Below are 19,786 nucleotides of genomic sequence, written 5' to 3'. Positions count from 1 at the left end.
AAATATTGCAATATTTTAGGCAATGGCATTAGTCTTAACTCTTCTAATCTATTATGTTCCATTAAATCTGTATTCTCCATATTTAGATCAGCTAAATCTAAATCTCTACCCAAACCGTCAAATATATTTCTGATGTTAGCATTGCAATCAGGGTTAGCAACAAGTTTAATAGTACTAACAAAATATTCATCAATATAGCCAAAGTTTCTACTTTGTTACTACAGAACTACTATTTTGCTTGTCTTATCTTATTAATATAACAATAAATTAACTTAAATCAACTACACAAAAATTGATTATCAAGTTCGCATCTAGCTTTTCCAAATACGCAAAATAAGCCCAACTGCACTTTAGAATAAGGCCTGCTAAATTAGATAAAAAAAACCTTAGCCTGTAACAAATTAACTTTTTAGAGTAAACATATTATTTATGACGTGTAGTGTCCTTAGTGTTATATGTCTTGAAATCCCTTGAAAACCATTGAATGCCATTAAATAATTATAAATTATATTTTATTCTGATTATTAAATACATGAAAAATGTATGTTATTAAACGAGAATCACTTAGCCAACTTTGGAAAACAATGCATTAGAATCTCAGCTCAAAATAATTAGTAATTTAATTTTATAAAATATAAATGGTTTTATTTCTAAAAAATGTTGACTATTTTATAACTAATAATAAATTATTTAAAATAATTCAAAGTTCTCATGAATAGTGCATTAGTGCACTATAATATTTTGATGTATCTTCAGTCACTTATGGCTTTTATCTACTTTTTGAATACTTCTAAAGTTATAAAAGTGTCCTTGGCATAACATGTTAAATTGTAAACTGACTTACTGAGTTAAAAAGACAAATTTTGTTTCTGTATAAACAAAGTCTGTATATGCAGAATAATGCTCTTGAAAATTTTTTATTACTTATTTAATAGTTTTAATTTGTATATATTAATTTAATTGACATTTTGAATACTGTAATATTTATTAATTACATATTATGTACTACTTTCATAGTTACTTAAAGTTGAACATAACCATCAGAGACTATTTAATTTGGGTAAAATTTATTGAATCAATGATGAGCCAAATACCAAGCAGTGATATCAGTTATAATAGTATGCGGGCATTTTTTACGTTTTATAAAGAAGGAGCAATTATGACATTTCTAGACAAAAAAAATACAATAAACCATCTGTAAGTATTAATTTTTAATTAATCTTGTAAAATATTAATTTTAATATTTTTCTAGTTATGATCAAGCCATTGCATACGCTTTGAAAGATAGTTTAGTTAAACATTATCCTAAATCTATAAAAACCGAAGATAACAAAATGTTTGAAAAATTAGTTGATTTCTTTCCATTAAAATGTCTGCCAGAATGGTTTGGATATGATGGATATTACATACCTAGAGGTATTATTTATATTTATATTTATATATTATACATATTATAAATATTATGTACTTTAAATCTCAAATACTATAATTGTATTTTCCATATATAATTGTTAATAGGTAACATGCCACTAGAACCAGTTGGTGCCTTTTCATTTGACGCACCTACTGCTAAGTCAAATGTCATAAGATTATTACGATGTATGCAAATAGAGAATCGAGCAATTTTGCTAGAAGGTAGCCCAGGGGTCGGCAAAACAAGTTTAATTCAAGCAGTATCCAAAGCATCAGGTCATAAATTGACTCGTATTAATCTCTCGGAACAAACAGACGTATCAGATTTATTTGGGGCAGATTTACCTACAGATGGTGGAGATGGTGGTAGTTTTGAATGGAGAGATGGTCCATTTTTAAGAGCATTAAAAGAAGGAAATTGGATTTTATTAGATGAAGTACGATATACTATTTTAATTTATACTTTGAAACTTGTACATTTGTTTGTAAACTATTATTAACATACTGTTAATAAAATATTCTTCGAAGCTGGGCTCAGCAATATTTTTTATACAAAAGTCTAAAACAATATTTTAACCGTTTTTTTTTTTTTTTTATTAAGGACCACAAGAGATTAACATTTTTGTTTTTTAATTATTTAAGTGTTTACTTAACCAAAATATAATATACTAAAACCTCTAAAAATTAATTATAATTTATAGACTAACTTTATACTAATCATTGTTGAATTTCAATGAAACCATTGTGTATTTAAGAATATATTTGAGTAGTACTGGTTTCACATAATCAAAGATAATGAGCTCAATAATCTGACATATTTACTCTATTCCTAATGAAAATAATCACGCATGCTTCCCTCCCCCCTTTTGCTAGCCGACATATCCCAATGACCATGTACAAACTTTAACAACTATCAAAATTGGTGGAAGACCCATCACTACGGGTCATTAGTGGGGGATGCGTAGCTATACAACACAACAATTGGTTGGCCAAACTGATTATTCTCTTTTGGAATAGAGTATAGATTATTTTTGTATAATATATTTATATTCTATGGTCCATGGATCACACAAAATTGGTTTGTGGGCTGCAAGTTGTCAATCCCCGCCTTAAAGTATTAACAACTGTTTCGTAATAACTGTTGTGTATATGAATAAAAAGACAAATTAGTGGTTGTGTTACAATAGTGTTTTATGACTTAGTAAATAATAAAAATAATAAGTGTTTATTATGTTTATTTTAATAGTTAAATTTAGCATCACAATCTGTACTTGAAGGCTTAAATGCAGTTCTTGATCATAGAGGTGAATTATATATCCCCGAACTTGGCAGGACTTTTATTATAGAATCTGAGAAAACTAAATTATTTGCGTGTCAAAATCCAATGAGTGAAGGAGGAGCACGAAAAGGATTACCAAAATCATTTTTAAATCGTTTTCTTCAAGTAACTAAATAAAGGCTATTGTTGAATATTATAAATTAAATTGCATACATAATTCTAATTTTATTAATTAATTTAAACCATTGTTATATTTTAGGTTCATTTATATGCATTAGATTATAAAAATATTGTGAGCATAATGAATACAATTTATGAACCCAAAATTACAAAGATTCGACCATTAAATTTAAAAAAAGTAGTCAAATTTACATTGTCTTTCTGTAATAAATATAACGTGGACATTAATCTAAGAGATATATTACGCTGGGTTGATGTAACTTTGACACTGAAATGTAATATCTTAGACCATTTACCATTAATATTTACTGATCGTACAGCAAACTTAAAAAGTTTGGAAAATGAAGTAACTATTATCAAACTTAATATAAATTTATTATTTGTATATACTTAGGTCAGAGATAAATGCACTTCAAATACATAAAATTGAGGAACATTTTTTATCTTATTACAATAAAATATTAATTCTTTTCTTATATGACAGTTTCATAATATTAATTGTGGATTTCATGAAGCACATGCCACATAATAGATTTTGTAATTTTTAACCTGTCCCGTAACCCGTGTCCACCAACAAATTATGATTGTATAAAAGTAGAAGTTTGCTACCTAATGATGGTAGATCCCCCTGCCACATCACATTATTAATAGATAAGGATGGTTCTGTGATAGGCTTGTATTTGTGGTATTGTTATATGCTTTTTTTGGATGGACATTAGCAATGTATTTGAAAAACTAGAAAATAACTCAAAATTCTCTGACCTAATCATAGCTTTATATTTGTAATTATTTATATAACACATTTGTATGTAGGTACTCAAGGAAATGAGAAAAATGGTTGCCACTTCTGGGCGAAGATATGATTACTTAAGAATATTTCCTTCTGGTGTTATGTTTAATAGATTTATAGTACCACGTAAACGTGCAATTGGCATGCCAATCGATCAAAGTAATAATAAATTGATTTTGGGGTCACATGTCCATACATTGAATTCTTTAGCTGTTTGTATGAAAATGAATTGGATGCCAATTTTGGTAATATATATATACGTTTGTTAAGTAAACTAAATTACTTTCTAACTAAGAATTATCTATAGGTATTCAAAATCCTTTTTTTTTATCAATTTAAATTAAGTAAAAATAAAAGTTAATGAAGTAATTTATGAATTAGTAATAAAACTTTCCTTAATACCAATAATTATTGTTACTTTATTTATGAAATTGCATAGGAAAGAAAACAATATTTAATGGTTGCATCAATTTGAAATTGTCAAATCTACCAAATCATCTATTATTTTACAGTTAAGAAATCTTTATAATGGTTAACATTATTTTTGTGGTTTATTTTAGGTGGGTAGCGGTAGTGGAAAAACGTCAGTGATAAAAACACTTGCTCAATTATATGGATGTGAATTGCGCGTATTATCTGTAAATGCTGCTATGGATACAATGGAAATATTAGGTGGATTTGAGCAAGTATGTAAATTAATGAATTAATGAATTATATTTTAGATTCTAAGCGGAGTTTTACAATAGTGTTTATATTTTGTTTTTGTCTTGTATGTAAAATTTTTACCAGAAGGAGTGCTTAGGTTTCAACATGTAGTATTTTATCTTTTAGCAAATTGGATCAAGATGGTACTTGATGCTACTCATTTTTCAATTTTCTTAATATTTATTTAATATTGCGGGGAAAAACCACCAACAAATTACAAAAAACCGCTGGAAATGGGATTTTAATTTCTAACGTTTTGTTTATCACCATAGAAACGAATAAAAAATAATAATATTATAATATTAATTCAATTTACAGGATAAAATAAATAATAACCGCTCAGAATCGTTTTTTCTTATACAATGATATTATATCATTGAATTCAAGTTTAATACAATCCATTATACATTGATCCACTTGTAGCCTACTGTACAGCAGATCGACATCCACTTATGCCCTTTTTTTAAATATATTTTTATTCATTTTTAGGCAGACTTTAATAGACACCTTGAAGAATTAGCTAGAAGAATAGAAAATAAAATGTTTATTCAAGTTGGTCAACAACTTTTAAGTAGTCGAAATGATTACATTTCCATATTAACTTTGTGGAATGAATATAAGACTATGACCGGTAAAATATAGATAAAAGAATATCTTTGTTTTATACTTTTAAGTTATAGTTTTAATTAACTTGCATTTATTTTATTATGTTTTTAGATGTTTCCAATAATACAGTAACCACTATGGCATCTGAAACGAAATTATTTAAAAAACGTATAGATAAGTTAATTCAAATTGCAAATGTATATTTTGTAAATGATGAATTACTTTGTTTACTTAAAGCTCTTAGAGAACGTGTTTGTTCTACTGGAAATTTAAATTCTGGTGGAAAGTTTGAGTGGATTGATAGTATTTTAGTAAAGGTCAGTTTATATATATTCAACTAATAAATATGTCAATTCATTTTTTTTTTAAATATTTTATTTCAGTGCTTAAATGATGGCAGTTGGTTGTTAATTGATAATGTAAATTTATGCAGTCCAGCTGTATTAGACCGTTTAAATGGACTGTTAGAACCAAATGGGATTTTAGAATTAGGTGAAAAGGGAATCGGTTCTGATGGACAAATTACAACTATAACACCACATGAAAATTTTAGACTTTTCTTAGCTATGGATCCAAAACATGGAAGTATTTCGAGGTAAACATTTCAACAATATATTTGGAGTATAGATTCTAAATGCATTGTTTTTCAGGGCTATGAAAAATCGTGGAGTTGAAATTTATATGGGTCCATTAGATGAAATAAACAATAATGATATTTATTCAATGATAGAGCAGCAAGGTATTTGTGATAAGTCAATCAGTCACACGTTGCTAAAAATTCATAAAATGATGAAAACCTTAATTTCTGGAATTAATATTAGTATTAATCATCTTCTTCGTACAGCATATTTAGTATCTCAAAACATTAAACGAGATCAATCAATTGCACAAATTATACGAGAAATTTGTATTGACACATATGTCCGTTGTTTAAATGAAAATTTAAAACAAAATGCTATTTTAGAAATTGATAGGCTTTTAGAAGAACATACTACTACTTCAAATGAATTTTTGTTTTCAAATCTCCAAACAATAGATGTTTTACAATCTTCGAGTTTAAGTTACATAAAACAACAGTGTAATATTTTAAAATATGAACATTTTAATAATACCCATATAGAAGATTTATTATTGTGTTATTTTGGGCGCTCATCAAGTTCAGATATTTCAATTAGAAGTAAATTGGTATCAACAGAAATAAACATTGAAAATGAAGCCATTCAGAATTTTGTAAAAAAACCTCCGGTTATGGGATTTGATGAATTACCATTTTGGAAAAAATCTGTTCATCATATACCTTTCGAAGACTTACCATATGACTTTCGATATTTGCCAAGTATTTATTTTAATAAAGGTCGACCTCTTTATGAACCTACAGAATTTTATGAAAACAAAATGCATTTGATGTTAGATCATGCATTATATCTAGCTTTAGATGAACATTTGGCACCTTCAAAGTCGCATAAAAAAAGTAAGTTACACAAATATTAAATTTAATATTATAATTGTATTGTTTTATTTTATTTTTAGGACTAATGATAGCAGATGGTGGTATAATGCATGATTATGCTGTCCTATCCCTCGCATTTGATAAATATATTGAGTTTTACTTGGGTAATAGTACATTTTCAATTCTTGATAAAGATTGTGTACTATTTAAAGAAATGATTATTTGGATACACACAATTGAAAAACTTCTTTTTGAAAACTTGGATAAAGAAAAAGAATTAATCACCGTACTAATACATTGTTATTTTAATATTGTTACAAAAAACTTTTTACCCATGTTGGAAATGAGTACCAGAAAAAATAGGTACTATTCTTGAATTTTTAATTATAATTGTATTTAATTAATTACCTTATAATTTACTAGACATACAGAATTAGAACGATTCAGCCCAATGATAGTTGAAATCACTAATAATTATCTAACACCAAAACAATGTGCCAGACTTCTCAAATTGTTTATATCTGAAAATAAATTACCATCACCTTTGTGTTGCAAAAATCATGGTGATAAAAATATTGAAGCATACAGGTTAGTGACATGAATAAATTATTTTATATAATAGGTTCATGACCCATAAAAGTCATCAATGTGTAAGCAGTAAACTGCAGGTCTTGAGTTTCACATTTATATTAATTTAAAATCTTCACGTGTTCATCATATTACATTTACAATCCTAATAAAAATAATTTCCTTATTCAACTAAAAAGGCTCAAATATATTTTAATGTAGCTAAAAAAGTTTTCTTAAAATAGTTATTATAATAATTAATATGACTTATAACATAAGTATAATACAATTATAATTATATTCTTTTATTTATGATAATAGACGAAATAGTGAATTTATATCTGCAATTAAGTCAAATAATATTCAAGCATTAATGACACCGGAAATTAAAAATGAAAGAGATGATTTACTATTGTATAAATACATTGAATGTAAAACAATTCCCAACTATCCTGAAGGTAATATAATAATACCACATAATATATGTCATTGATTGTTATTAATATTTTGTTTTCCTCAGAATTGGTAAATAATAAAATGAATGACATGGAATTAAACCTTATTCCATTGTGGGAATTAGTAATTGAACGGAATTTCCTGTCACGTATCAATTATAGTATATTAAATGAAGATGACTATTTCCATAATAAACATTATGATTTTATGCAATCATTGTTAAAATTTGTTCCTACTGTATCACCGGTTTACTGCAATTCATTGAAATATAATTTCACTGTAGAATTTTTAACTGAAGCTTTAAAATATTCTATGAACTCGGTAGCTGTAGAAAATCCAAAGTTATACTTAGAATGGTCACCTAAAAAAATTGATAATTTAGAAAATCATGACACAATTAATGAAGTATTTATTTCAATTATTTATTATTTATTATCTATGTATTTACTCTATTTATTATATTTATTTAGGAAATGCTGTACTCATTCGAACAACCATTATTCACTAATTTTATTACTAGTATATTATTGAAGCAAGCTGAGCCTTACTATACATTTGCTCCAAGACCAATCCGGTTCATAGATCAAAATAGTCATAATTTATCATGTCTCAAAAGTTTTATTTGGAATTCCTCTAAATGGACTTCTGATGTTCAGTTAGTTATAATTATGTTACATAATATTATGTGTATATTTATAATTATTATTTTTCTTAATAATTTTGTTAATTTTTTTTTTATAGTTTTGAAAATATTGAAACATTATTGAAGCTTGTAGAATTGTTTTTCACACCATTTTTACCTGCTGATTTTTCAACTCTTGAAGAAGTGCACTCAGCTAGAGACGATGCTGATTGTCAGAGTGCAATTTATGCTATAGTTGGCCACCATAAAACTATGGTTAAAGCAATTTTTGATATTGCTAAAGTAGTATCACATATTGTAAGCGATTTACATTTGTTTCATAATAAAAAACACCCAACAAACGTTGAACGTGATAACTTAATTAAACAAATACAATTTAATGCTGGTTGCTTATGGGTATTATCTGGCATGTGCTTGCTGGAAATTTCAACTTCAGTTAGTCCTGTTGATCCATTACAAAAAGCTGTAGTACGATTTGAGTGTTATAAAGCTGAGGTATAATATTCAATATCATTAATTATAATCAATTAATGATTTATCAATTATAACAAAACTTTTTTTTAGAAAACTAAAATCATTAGTAGATTAAATGCCGAGGAACAATTTTGTAAAGTTGACTGTGTATCAAATCTATTTCCATTTAAATCTTACTACCATCAAAGACTTAGGTTATTAAATGGACAAAAACTTAGGGTTGGCTATAGGCCAGAACCTCCACAATACAACATTATTTTAGAAGTAAGTTTTATTGTTACTATTTTTTTTTAATTATTAAAATATAATTTTTAAACATTTTATTTATAGGAAGTTAATCGTTTTTCAAAAATGTATGGTTTGGAAAGCAATACTTACAACATGATAAATTCAAACTCTGATTCTGAAGCTCTTGTGAACGAAATGGATAACTGGCTTAGTTCTGTTTCTAATTTTCATAATAACTTAAATGAAAAGTTTGCAGCTTATCCAGATCTTCTTACTGGGATACTTCTTTCCATTAACCAAGTAAAGTTTAAAAATTAAATATTTATCATTGTTAAGTTACTAACTTTAAAACTTATATTCAGATGAGATATGGAATGAGGATGTTAAAAAATCATTATAAGTGGTCCATACCGAGAGAAAAAAATGTTACCAGCGAAGATGTAGAATTATTAACATTATTTGGAGAATTTCCACGATATTGCCCTGATATTATAAAAATGACAAATATGGATGATGCTGTTTCTATGAATATAAGTGACAAATTTAGGTAAATACTATATCACTTTTTTTTATTTTTAAATAAGACTAACATTATGTGATTTTTAAGATGGTACAAGTTGTGCTTAGAAGAATTAAATAATATGATGTATTTGAGTAGCAAATCATATAGAACTGAGCAATACATGAAATCTATTGAATATGTTCTTGAAAAGTTTGTGTTCAATTGGAAACGTTTTCAAGAAGAAGAAGAAAACAAAAAACGTGAAGAAGATAGCATATATAAACAAAAATCATTCTGTGAAACTATACCTGAAGAAATTGAAATTTCTCAAGGAGTTGCTCTTCAATTTCCAACTACTAAACATTCCGATTTTGATGATATTGAGGGACCTTTAACACTCGATAATGATATTCCAATGGATTCTGTTCCTCAAGAAATCTACAAGCTGACTGATAAAGATATAAATGACATTTGTCGATTACATACCGATTTAGTAAGACCAGCAGCTAATGCTCATTGGTTATCTGTATCTTCAGAAGAGTTTGATCAGAAAAATGCTATTATTAGAGTGAAAAATTCATTTTCCGACAGATTTTGCATGTTTGGAAAACTATTAATGTCTAAATTTATGTATTTGGATAGTTCAATGGATAGTAAAATGTTACCATGGCTCTTAATGGCTACTGACATAGCAAACAATCCAAAACAACTTGATACTAAGGGTTATTATGATTTTTATCGAGATTCTAATCTAGAATATGCCAAAAAGACTTATGAAGTCCTTAAAAATGTTGAAGATCATATTCAAAAACTATTGCATGAATGGCCAGATCATCCAACATTACAAACAGTAAGCCCCCATTTGCTTTTCAGAATTTTCATGAAATAATTTTTATTTGTTTTATAGATAATTAAAGTAGTGGAACGTATAATGAATTTCGACTGGTCAAGTCCAACATGTCGTTTTCTTATTGGTCTGGAACTTCTTTTAACCAAGCTCCATGAATGGGAAGAAGTTGCTCACCGTGGTGTTAGTGTTCGTGAGTTAAAATTAACTGTAACTCATTATATCCAAGAATATCGGAGTCTTGAGTTGAGTACTTGGAAAGATTGTTTAAAAACTTCACTGAAAAAGTAAGATTAATTTGTTTAATGTAATGTTGATGTTTAACCTCCAAAATTAAATATATATAAACTATTTATTAGGATTCAAAATGATTCATCTAAATGGTGGTTTCATTTGTATTCAATTTTTCAAGCATACCTTCACAGACAAGATAGTTTTCAACAACTAGTAACTGCTGTGCAAAAGTTTATGGAAAGTTCTTCCTTAGGCCAATACTTAGCAAGATTAGAATTACTTTATACATTCCATTGTGACATAATTTGTAGAGAAAAAACTAAAGAGCAAATTGAATTATGTAGTGCATCATGGAATCTTTATAAATATTATTCTCAATTTAAAGATTGTATAAATCTTCGCATTGAAACATTGAGCGCTGATACCAAGAAAAAGTTACAAGATTTTGTAAAAATAGTAAAATGGAATGATATTAACTACTGGTCTATAAAAGAAACTGTTACAAAAGTTCAACAAACCTTACACAAATATACACGAGAGTATGAGGTAATGTAAAATAAAAATCTGTTTAAATATATATTATTAATTATTTATGCAATTATTTCTACAGGAAATTTTGAATAATCCTGCATCATTTGCCATGACTACACAAACGGAAATATTAAGTACTAAGACTGATAAGTACGAAGTACCTATTTTTAAGATTGATAACTATTTGGAAAACTGCGAGATATTTTTGGTAAGTATACTATTATTATATAACTGTTGAATCTTTTTTGTATTAATATTCCAATTTTTGTCTTAGTATATTCTGCCATCAAGCTCATTTAATATCCTTACAAATATTAACAAATATTCTAAAAAGTTATTTACAATTTCTGGTAAAATAATGACTAATTGTGGTTATTCTGAACACATAACTGAATTGAATGATTTTGTAAATGGAGTAATGGAATCAAGTCAAGAACTACGTGATCTAAATGTCGATCCAGAAAGTTCAAAAGATAAACAAAAATCTCAAGCAAAACAAATTTTGCAACAAAAACGTAAAGCATTATCTGAACTATTTAAAGCTTTACGACGTATTGGCTTGTCATATAAAGCTGGTTTAATGGGCTGTGAACAAATGGATTGTTCTATTGAATTTGCTCGTTTACCACCCATAGATATAAATGCTGCACTTGAATCTTTAACTCCCAAGTAAGCAAAAAATTTCCCATATACGTTTAAGTATGTTATACATAGATATAAATATTAAAATATTACAGTTAATAATGTTATATTAAATTTATAAATTAGCCAGCACAATAAAAGTTTGTATAAATAAATGAGCTTTACAAATAAATATATGTATAAATACTAATATGTTTCTGTTTTATTTTACGTCTATTAAGTAAATGTGTTGGCTATTGTTTTCAGTCTGATATCTGTATAATTTTTGACTATCACATTTATACATTTAATATTATCTAATTATATCTATTTTCTATTTCAGTCCGGCAGATAATGATTTGCGATGTGCTTGGTCTGATTGTGAATCATATTTCTTAAAATCAGTATCACAAACTACTGCTCTCAAAATTGCTTCTGAAACGCCAAAGTTAGGCCAACAAGAAATGGATCGTATCAAAGGGTTTATTAATGATTTAAAGGTAACATATTATCTTTTTTAAACATCATATCATTATAACCCTAACAATATACTATTTTTAGAACATGACATGGAAAACTAGAAAAATCTTAGCTTCGCACATAGAGTGCCTAGTAAACATCCGTAGTATGACATACTTATCTGAAATTATTACGGAGTCTGATCGTATTAAATTTGATCCATCCGAAGTTTTTCAGGTAAATTGGTTAAATTTAAATATTTGAAAAAAATATATCTGATAAAATTGATATGGTTGAATTTTAAAGTAATACTTACTCAACTTAAACATTTATTTTGTATTTCTATTATGCTAATAATAATATACTCTTAAAATATTTGAACTTGTATAAACTACTAAGCACTTGTGAAGTTAATTGTAAAATTTTTTTTTTTAGCAACCTGTCAATTATATGATCAACAGCTTAAATCTTTTGCAACAATTAAAAATTGCATTACAATGTGGTAGTGAATATATAGATTCTACATCAACTGATTCTATGACATCATTACTAGGTATATCTCCACGTGACTCTGAAAAAGAACAACCTTCAGAGGAGATTGCTACTAATGTAGATGATATTATTAAATTAACCCATAATACACTTGATTCTATAATAGATGAAAAAACATACAATGCAATGAAATTGTGTGACATAAATTTTATAGTTTATGAAAAGTATGATGCATCAATTCTTGTATGTGAGCAATTAATGCAATATATTAATAGGTTCTACAAAACTGCATGGATAAATAATATTCATTCAATTAAAGACCACCAATTTGAACGCCAGCCTTTTGTATCTGATGATAATGAACCACCATTAGAAGAAATAAATAGTTTAATTAATCAAGTCCTTTTAGCAGTTGAAAAACTTTATAAAAAACATTCAGACATAAAAGAAGATAAGGAAGATGAAAAGTTATTAAAGTCTCTGATTACTCAACCATTGTCTTCTGACTTAGAGGATTGTGATATAATCTCAATTAATAAGCAACTTAAAAAGGTCCTTAAATCATCAATTGGTAGTAAAGTATTAAGAACTTGCCGTCCAATATTTGAACAGTATACATTACTAGTTCAATATTTTATTACTCAACAAACAACAGTTTATAGAGTTTTATCGAAAATGAACTATTTACTATCTACTTTATTTACAGATCTCGCTTCAAATGTATGTTTATTAAATATAATTTAAATTTTTTTGATTTATAACTAAAAACTATTTTATTTTAAGGGATTTTGTATACCTGATGAGTTGTTAGAAGGTGAAGATGGCACACAGTCCGATGGGAAAAGTGGTATGGGTTTAACTGATGGTGAAGGTGCTAAGGATGTTTCCGACCAAATCGAAAGCCAAGATCAACTTGAAGATGCCAAAAAAGATTATAACAATGAAGCAGTACAAGATAAAGATCTAAAAGTAATTAATTAATTAATATGTTAAATAGTCTTAATACAGTATGTTTATAATTTATTAGGAGGAAGAAAAAGGTGTTGAAATGTCAGATGATTTTGACGGAAAATTACATGATATGGATAAAGATGAAAATGAAGTTTCAGACGATGAAAATAATGAAGAGGACAATGATGACAAAGAGATGGGGGAAACTGGGGAAGGTGCAGAGACTTTAGATGAAAAATTATGGGGTAGTGATTCTGAAGATGATAATTGTGATGAACAAGAAGATTTAAAAGAAGAGGATGGTAAAGGAGGAGAAACTATGGGAGACAAAGAACTTGGAGCAAAAAATGATAATGACAATGTTGAAGAACAAGATAAAAGGGAAGAAATAGATCAAAAAAATAGTAAAAAAGATATAAATGAAATGGATGAAAATGGAGAAGAAACTGGTGAAGATCATACAGACCCTCACCATGGAGACTTACAGCCCCCACCTGAGCCAGAACCAATTGATCTACCTAATGACCTTCAGTTGGATGAAGGTGAAATGAATGATACCGAAGAAGGAGATGAGAATCCTTTTGATATTGATGCCATGAAAGAAAATATGGAGAATGCTGAAATAGATGAAAAAGAACCTGATGAAAAACCTAAAGATACTAATGATTTGGAAGACACTAGTGATGAAGAAATGGGGGATGAAAACAAAATTGATGACACTAAAGCAACGGAGAGTAATGAAGAATTAGAAGAAACAGACATGGACGATGATACAAATAATGATGGAGGTAAAAAGGACGAAAATAAAACAGGAGAAGAACCTAAAGAAGAAAATAAAAACCAAAATGATGAAAATGCTAAACCTTCAGAGGATGACCCAAGTCAAGCAGAAGTTCAACCTTCAAATCTTGATAACGGTGGCTCTAAAGATCAAGTTTGCGAAAATTCTGATGGACAAGATAAAAATGAAGAAATTGAATTTAATAAAGAAGAAGCTACAGGTCCTGAACAACAAGGTGTAGGCCAATCTCAAAGGGAAAGTAAAGACACCAAAGGAGGTCATAGTGTTAATGAAGATAGAGGTGCTCAAAGTGAAGAACCTGGTTCTAAGGATAAGAAAAGAAGAATGAAACCGGGTGAGAAGGATATGGATAGAACCTTAGGTAAGAAACATATATTATGAGCTTAGTAGTTTTAAGTATTGAAATTTTGAATGAAATAATTCCCTACCATTTTTTTAACCCTCAAAAATTATAATCTGCTAAACTTTTTATTAATATTCTCTAAGATATTGTAAATAATATATTTTTAAATCTTGTAAATTATAATTTTTTTATTAAGCTGAAAGCAACGGTCCTATGAAAAAAAGGTTAAAAACAACTGACACCCAAGATGAGAATAGTGACAATGAAAATGGTATAAATGATGATAAAGACGCCGAAAACAAAAAAGGAGAACTGTTTAAACATGTTAAAGAGTCTAAAGACGGAGATACTGAAACATTAGATGCCGCAACAACTGTTGGTACTTTTTATTGAAATATAATATTATGATATTAATTTTTTTTTTTTTAGGAACAACTTGAAGAACGACCTTTGCCTAATAATGAAAACCAACCAGGGGAAGAATTAAAAGACGATGAAATGGAAATTGAACAAGATGTTAATGAAAATGATACTAAAAATGGTGATGAAATATTGCCAGAAAGAATGAAAACAAAAAGTCGAAACAATCAATCTTCTATGAATGACCCAGACAATTCTAAAGACAATGACGAATTTATTGAAGAACATATTGACGTAGATGGTGAGGATATTCCAACTCATTTTGCAGAACGTGGCCAGGAAACAACGTTTCATACTGCAGATATTGAAGAAACCAATGATGTAGATTCTACCAGTATAAAAGATCATAATGAATATATTAGAAATCAATTTGACAAGTGGCTTGACGTAAGTTTTCAAAGATGGATGTATTTTTAATTTACTGAAAATTATTTATTTTTTTTAGAGTGAAAACAAAGAAATTCAAACTGACGAGGCATGGAATAAATGTATGCATGCAACTTCTAGCTTAGCACAAGAATTAAGCGAACAATTGCGACTAGTATTGGAACCAAGTAAAGCATCTAGGTTGCAGGGAGATTTTAGAACTGGAAGACGGATAAATATGAGACGTGTTATTCCTTATATTGCTAGTCAATTTAAAAAAGATAAAATATGGCTTCGGAGGACTCGACCATCAAAACGACAGTATCAAATTATTATGGCAGTTGATAATTCGAGTAGCATGATGGATAGTCATGCTAAAATTGTAAGTCTATAATATAAATTAATAACTAATATAGTTAAGACTGATGCCGATGCCATTTTCTCCTCAAAAATACACTCTGCAGGAATAACGATACCGCCTTATAGAATCAATCAAATTTCATAATTTTGTTTTTAATTCCTAGAGGGAAATATTTTACAGCCCGCATCATCTCTGTTTTTCAATATTTTATTCTCAAACTTTATAATATGTCTAAAAAAATACAAGATAAAAAGCATTTTTTTTTTTACAAATTTTCAATACAATTATTTGAAATAAAATATTAAATCAGAGATCGATGCGGGCTGTAGAAAGTCTTCTTCTTTCAGATAAAAAAATAGTCATCAAAATCCGAGAATTCTACAAAGCTTAAGAGTTATTCCCGTAAAGTCATTTTTTTAGATTTAATACACCCTATTAACCTCCCCCCCCCCACCCTTAATAGGTATCAAGTAGAGATTAGTGGAAAAGTCTTATAATTGAGGTCGCAACTAAAATATAAAATTTAATTTTTAAATTTCATAGAATTGTGGAAATTTTTAAAAACTGGCACCAGGACCTTTAATTAAAGAGTTGAAACCTTGATAACTCCATTCATAATATGTCTATGAAAATATAGGTTTAGGGTAGTTCATATTCACTTAAATATTTCATTAATCTCTTCTACTAAAAATCTTATTATAACCAAATTTAATTAAGTTTATAAAAATTATTTAATTTTGAAAATATACTGACAATTATATGTATTGCTCTATAATGTGCATATTATTAACCTAAGTTTAAAGTAAATTTTATTCTAGACCTTAAACTTTTGTTTATTGTATGATTGAATTTGAGGGAAAAAAATTATTACTTTTAATTTTAACTGAATTTTTAATTTTTAATAATTTCATTTCATATTTAATAATGTTGAATTGTTATAAAGTATAAATTAATTACCCAGATGTCATATTATGTTGTATATATCATAATATTAACTGTACTGTTGCACCCTGTGGCCATAAATTATTTAAATAATTATTTCTATAAATAAATATTGTAACGTGGTCGGGGGAACGACCAGTTAAATATAAGATATCCAGGGAGAATCGTAGGATCCTATAGATATAAATACCGTAGCCAGGGGCAGATATGTAGATATCAGGATCTTAAATATATTTAAATTACTAGGATTCCTTTTCAGTTATAATTATGTTTTATTGTCTACTAAACACTTACAAATATTAATACTTACAAATATATCAACTATGTTCTATTATACTATGTAACTGTATCGTAGTCATACGGAGTCCGGTAATCGTAGTGTGTATTGAGGTCTAAGGTGCACACCGAACTAACTTACTAATACATTGTGTGTGTTGGCCATGGGCCTTACAATTATGTGTGTGTTTTAATATTAATGTATCGGTCAGCAGTTAATCGTACATACGGTAGAGTTCGTATTATATTTATATACATAAGTGTCATGTAACATATTTATATTTATAATTGTTACAATATAATACTCAGTGGCAAAGCATGAGTCTCTAGTTTGGGAGATATTGAAAAAAAAATCAATTTTAATGACAATATATCAACAATGAGTTGGTGTCTCATAGCGTAACTATAACCCTCTACTCACTATCCAATTCCCCCTGCACACAGTGCCTGGAAAAACGAGTCGTCTCATATATTTTCATACTGTATTTGGATGTTTACTTCCTGATTTTAACAAAAAAATAGATTTAGCGTAACTATAACCCTCTACTCACTATCCAATTCCCCCTGCACACAGTGCCTGGAAAAACGAGTCGTCTCATATATTTTCATACTGTATTTGGATGTTTACTTCCTGATTTTAACAAAAAAATAGATTTAGACAAAAATATTGTAATATAGTAAAATCATAATTTTATTATAACATAAAAAATAATTATGTATTTAAATTATTGGCCTGTTTTCTATGTCGGTAGACATAATCTCATTGTCTCCTATGACGCTTCACCACTGATAATATCATCCTTAATACTAATTTGTTAATTTATATACCTTATTAATATAATATGTTACAAACAAAACCCAACTTACTGTTGAATATTTACAAAAATAATATGTTAATAATGTTTTAAATTTGTTTGCTTTTAGTTAGCCTTTGAATCCCTAGCACTCGTAAGTAAGGCTCTCACATTAGTGGAAGCTGGAGAGTTAGGAGTAATGAGTTTTGGCGAACAAACTAAAATTGTTCATCCATTAGGTGAACCTTTTAGTGATCAAACTGGTTGTAAGCTAATGCAACATTTTACCTTCGATGAACAAAAGACCAAAGTTGGGGAACTTATAGAATTAGCTACAGCAGTATTTGAAGACAGAGGAAAATTAGATACTGGTGATCAACCAGCTCAATTATTGGTTATTATGAGTGATGGTCGTGGTATAAAAAGTGAAGGACCAGATGTTGTAAAAAATGCCATCAGAGCGGCTAAAGTCAATGGAATATTTATTGTGTTTATTGTTATTGACAATCCTAAATCAAAGGTAAATTTAAAATATTAGATTGTAAAAAGCTTTATATAACAGATTCAAAAATTGAATGTAAAGTGAATATTTAAAATATTAATTTTTGCTAATAATACACATTATTATCTTAAACAGTTATTAATGATGTTTATTAATATAATAATATTTTTTTTTTAGGAATCTATCCTGGACATCAAAATGCCCATATTTGAAAATAATTCAGTTCGTATTGAATCATACATGGATAATTTTCCATTTCCATTTTATGTTATTTTAAGGGATGTAGATAAATTGCCTGGTGTATTAAGTGATGCACTTAGAGAATGGTTTGAACTTATTACAACCTAATAATTTTCATTAAATTTAAGTTGGTAAAAAAATTAAAATAAGAAGAAAGTTTTTAATTATACCGTTTTTTTAAATGAAATATTTTTTTAATAATTTTTTTGTTTACTTTATTCATCATTTTTGTATACATTTTTTTTTTTTACAATTTGGCTGATTGTATTAATCATTTCATTTTTCCAGTTTTTATTTTAAAGGTTCAAAATAAATATATTGCTGTATACCTAAACTTTGAGTTAATATTTTTTTTAAAAGCTGAGTTATTGGAATCAATTTTGTTAGTGAGACAGAAATAATTCTATTAGGTACAGACAAAAGCGATTTTAACATAATATATTCTAAATAATTTGAAACTACAGATATTTAATCAAATCAATCCATCAATTGAAAATTGTATGATTGTAGTTTTTAAAAATAGGAATTTTGTGAATATAGTTACATACAATTACAGTTGATTAGGGTTTACTAAAATTGTATGAAATTATGAAAATTGCACCTACCTAGTGTTCATAAAGATAATATTAATGATTATGTTTGTCCATTGAGTATTGAGTATATATTCTGAACGTTTGACTAAGGTTATATTCAATTATAGAGATTTCTAAGTAGATTTAAATTACTTGTTCAAATATTTCACTTCACTACGTTACTGGCTGAGGACTTCTAGAAGGTACTTACTAAAAAACCTCAAAATATGTATGCAAAATGCACATATGACATATGCATTTAAAAACAAATAATATGCACTTAAAATTTGATCTAAAAAATGTAACATTATATAAAATAATATGGAACCTAAATTATGATTTTTATGTAAAAAAATATAAAAAATATAACTTTAATTGATATAAACTTGAAAAATGAATTGCTCTATAATCAACCAACGTCCAAAAGTATGTCATAAATTATGACGGACCACTGAATCCTACAATCGGATATGCGTCGGGATGTTATTAGCCAGGTAGTGAATCACATAACTGATTATATTAATAACAATATATATTAAATTGACAGTAGACATTCAGAAAATAATGTTTATATACAGATTTTTATGTTATATTAAATTTTCCAAATTTGTATCTATATAATATGGTCTTAATTTGACTATTATACTCAAATTTGTATTTATAAGCAATAACAACAAAATATGCAAAATGTAATGGTGAATATAATCTTTTTGTGATATAAAATACCATGTATATACATC

At 27.6% G+C, this 19,786-nt stretch overlaps 1 protein-coding gene across 1 annotated transcript in view; it reads left to right on the top strand.

Moving 5' to 3' along the window:
• LOC132937074 (midasin) overlaps positions 1–18,808 on the top strand; it is a 34,330-nt gene extending 15,522 nt beyond the window's left edge. The window contains exons 21-55 of the mRNA XM_061003903.1: positions 1,018–1,197; positions 1,253–1,416; positions 1,519–1,850; positions 2,660–2,857; positions 2,952–3,218; positions 3,686–3,907; positions 4,223–4,348; positions 4,857–4,998; positions 5,085–5,290; positions 5,357–5,568; positions 5,624–6,444; positions 6,504–6,786; positions 6,847–7,011; positions 7,312–7,448; positions 7,511–7,851; positions 7,917–8,101; positions 8,188–8,584; positions 8,654–8,827; positions 8,894–9,091; positions 9,154–9,338; positions 9,399–10,143; positions 10,201–10,427; positions 10,500–10,920; positions 10,985–11,113; positions 11,180–11,574; positions 11,870–12,026; positions 12,088–12,222; positions 12,421–13,197; positions 13,261–13,446; positions 13,505–14,591; positions 14,770–14,948; positions 15,003–15,380; positions 15,439–15,741; positions 17,863–18,252; positions 18,412–18,808. Coding sequence (XP_060859886.1) covers positions 1,018–1,197; positions 1,253–1,416; positions 1,519–1,850; positions 2,660–2,857; positions 2,952–3,218; positions 3,686–3,907; positions 4,223–4,348; positions 4,857–4,998; positions 5,085–5,290; positions 5,357–5,568; positions 5,624–6,444; positions 6,504–6,786; positions 6,847–7,011; positions 7,312–7,448; positions 7,511–7,851; positions 7,917–8,101; positions 8,188–8,584; positions 8,654–8,827; positions 8,894–9,091; positions 9,154–9,338; positions 9,399–10,143; positions 10,201–10,427; positions 10,500–10,920; positions 10,985–11,113; positions 11,180–11,574; positions 11,870–12,026; positions 12,088–12,222; positions 12,421–13,197; positions 13,261–13,446; positions 13,505–14,591; positions 14,770–14,948; positions 15,003–15,380; positions 15,439–15,741; positions 17,863–18,252; positions 18,412–18,582 — 10,615 coding nt within the window. The 3' untranslated portion in view covers positions 18,583–18,808. The remainder of the gene's footprint in view (positions 1–1,017; positions 1,198–1,252; positions 1,417–1,518; positions 1,851–2,659; positions 2,858–2,951; positions 3,219–3,685; positions 3,908–4,222; positions 4,349–4,856; positions 4,999–5,084; positions 5,291–5,356; positions 5,569–5,623; positions 6,445–6,503; positions 6,787–6,846; positions 7,012–7,311; positions 7,449–7,510; positions 7,852–7,916; positions 8,102–8,187; positions 8,585–8,653; positions 8,828–8,893; positions 9,092–9,153; positions 9,339–9,398; positions 10,144–10,200; positions 10,428–10,499; positions 10,921–10,984; positions 11,114–11,179; positions 11,575–11,869; positions 12,027–12,087; positions 12,223–12,420; positions 13,198–13,260; positions 13,447–13,504; positions 14,592–14,769; positions 14,949–15,002; positions 15,381–15,438; positions 15,742–17,862; positions 18,253–18,411) is intronic.
• Positions 18,809–19,786: the final 978 nt, after the last annotated feature.

This window comes from Metopolophium dirhodum, chromosome 1 (assembly GCF_019925205.1).
Source record: "Metopolophium dirhodum isolate CAU chromosome 1, ASM1992520v1, whole genome shotgun sequence".
In the NCBI taxonomy this organism is placed as follows: Eukaryota; Metazoa; Arthropoda; class Insecta; order Hemiptera; family Aphididae; genus Metopolophium; species Metopolophium dirhodum.
The sequence above is the reverse complement of the archived record's forward strand: the minus strand, read 5'-3'. Positions and strand labels throughout refer to the sequence as shown.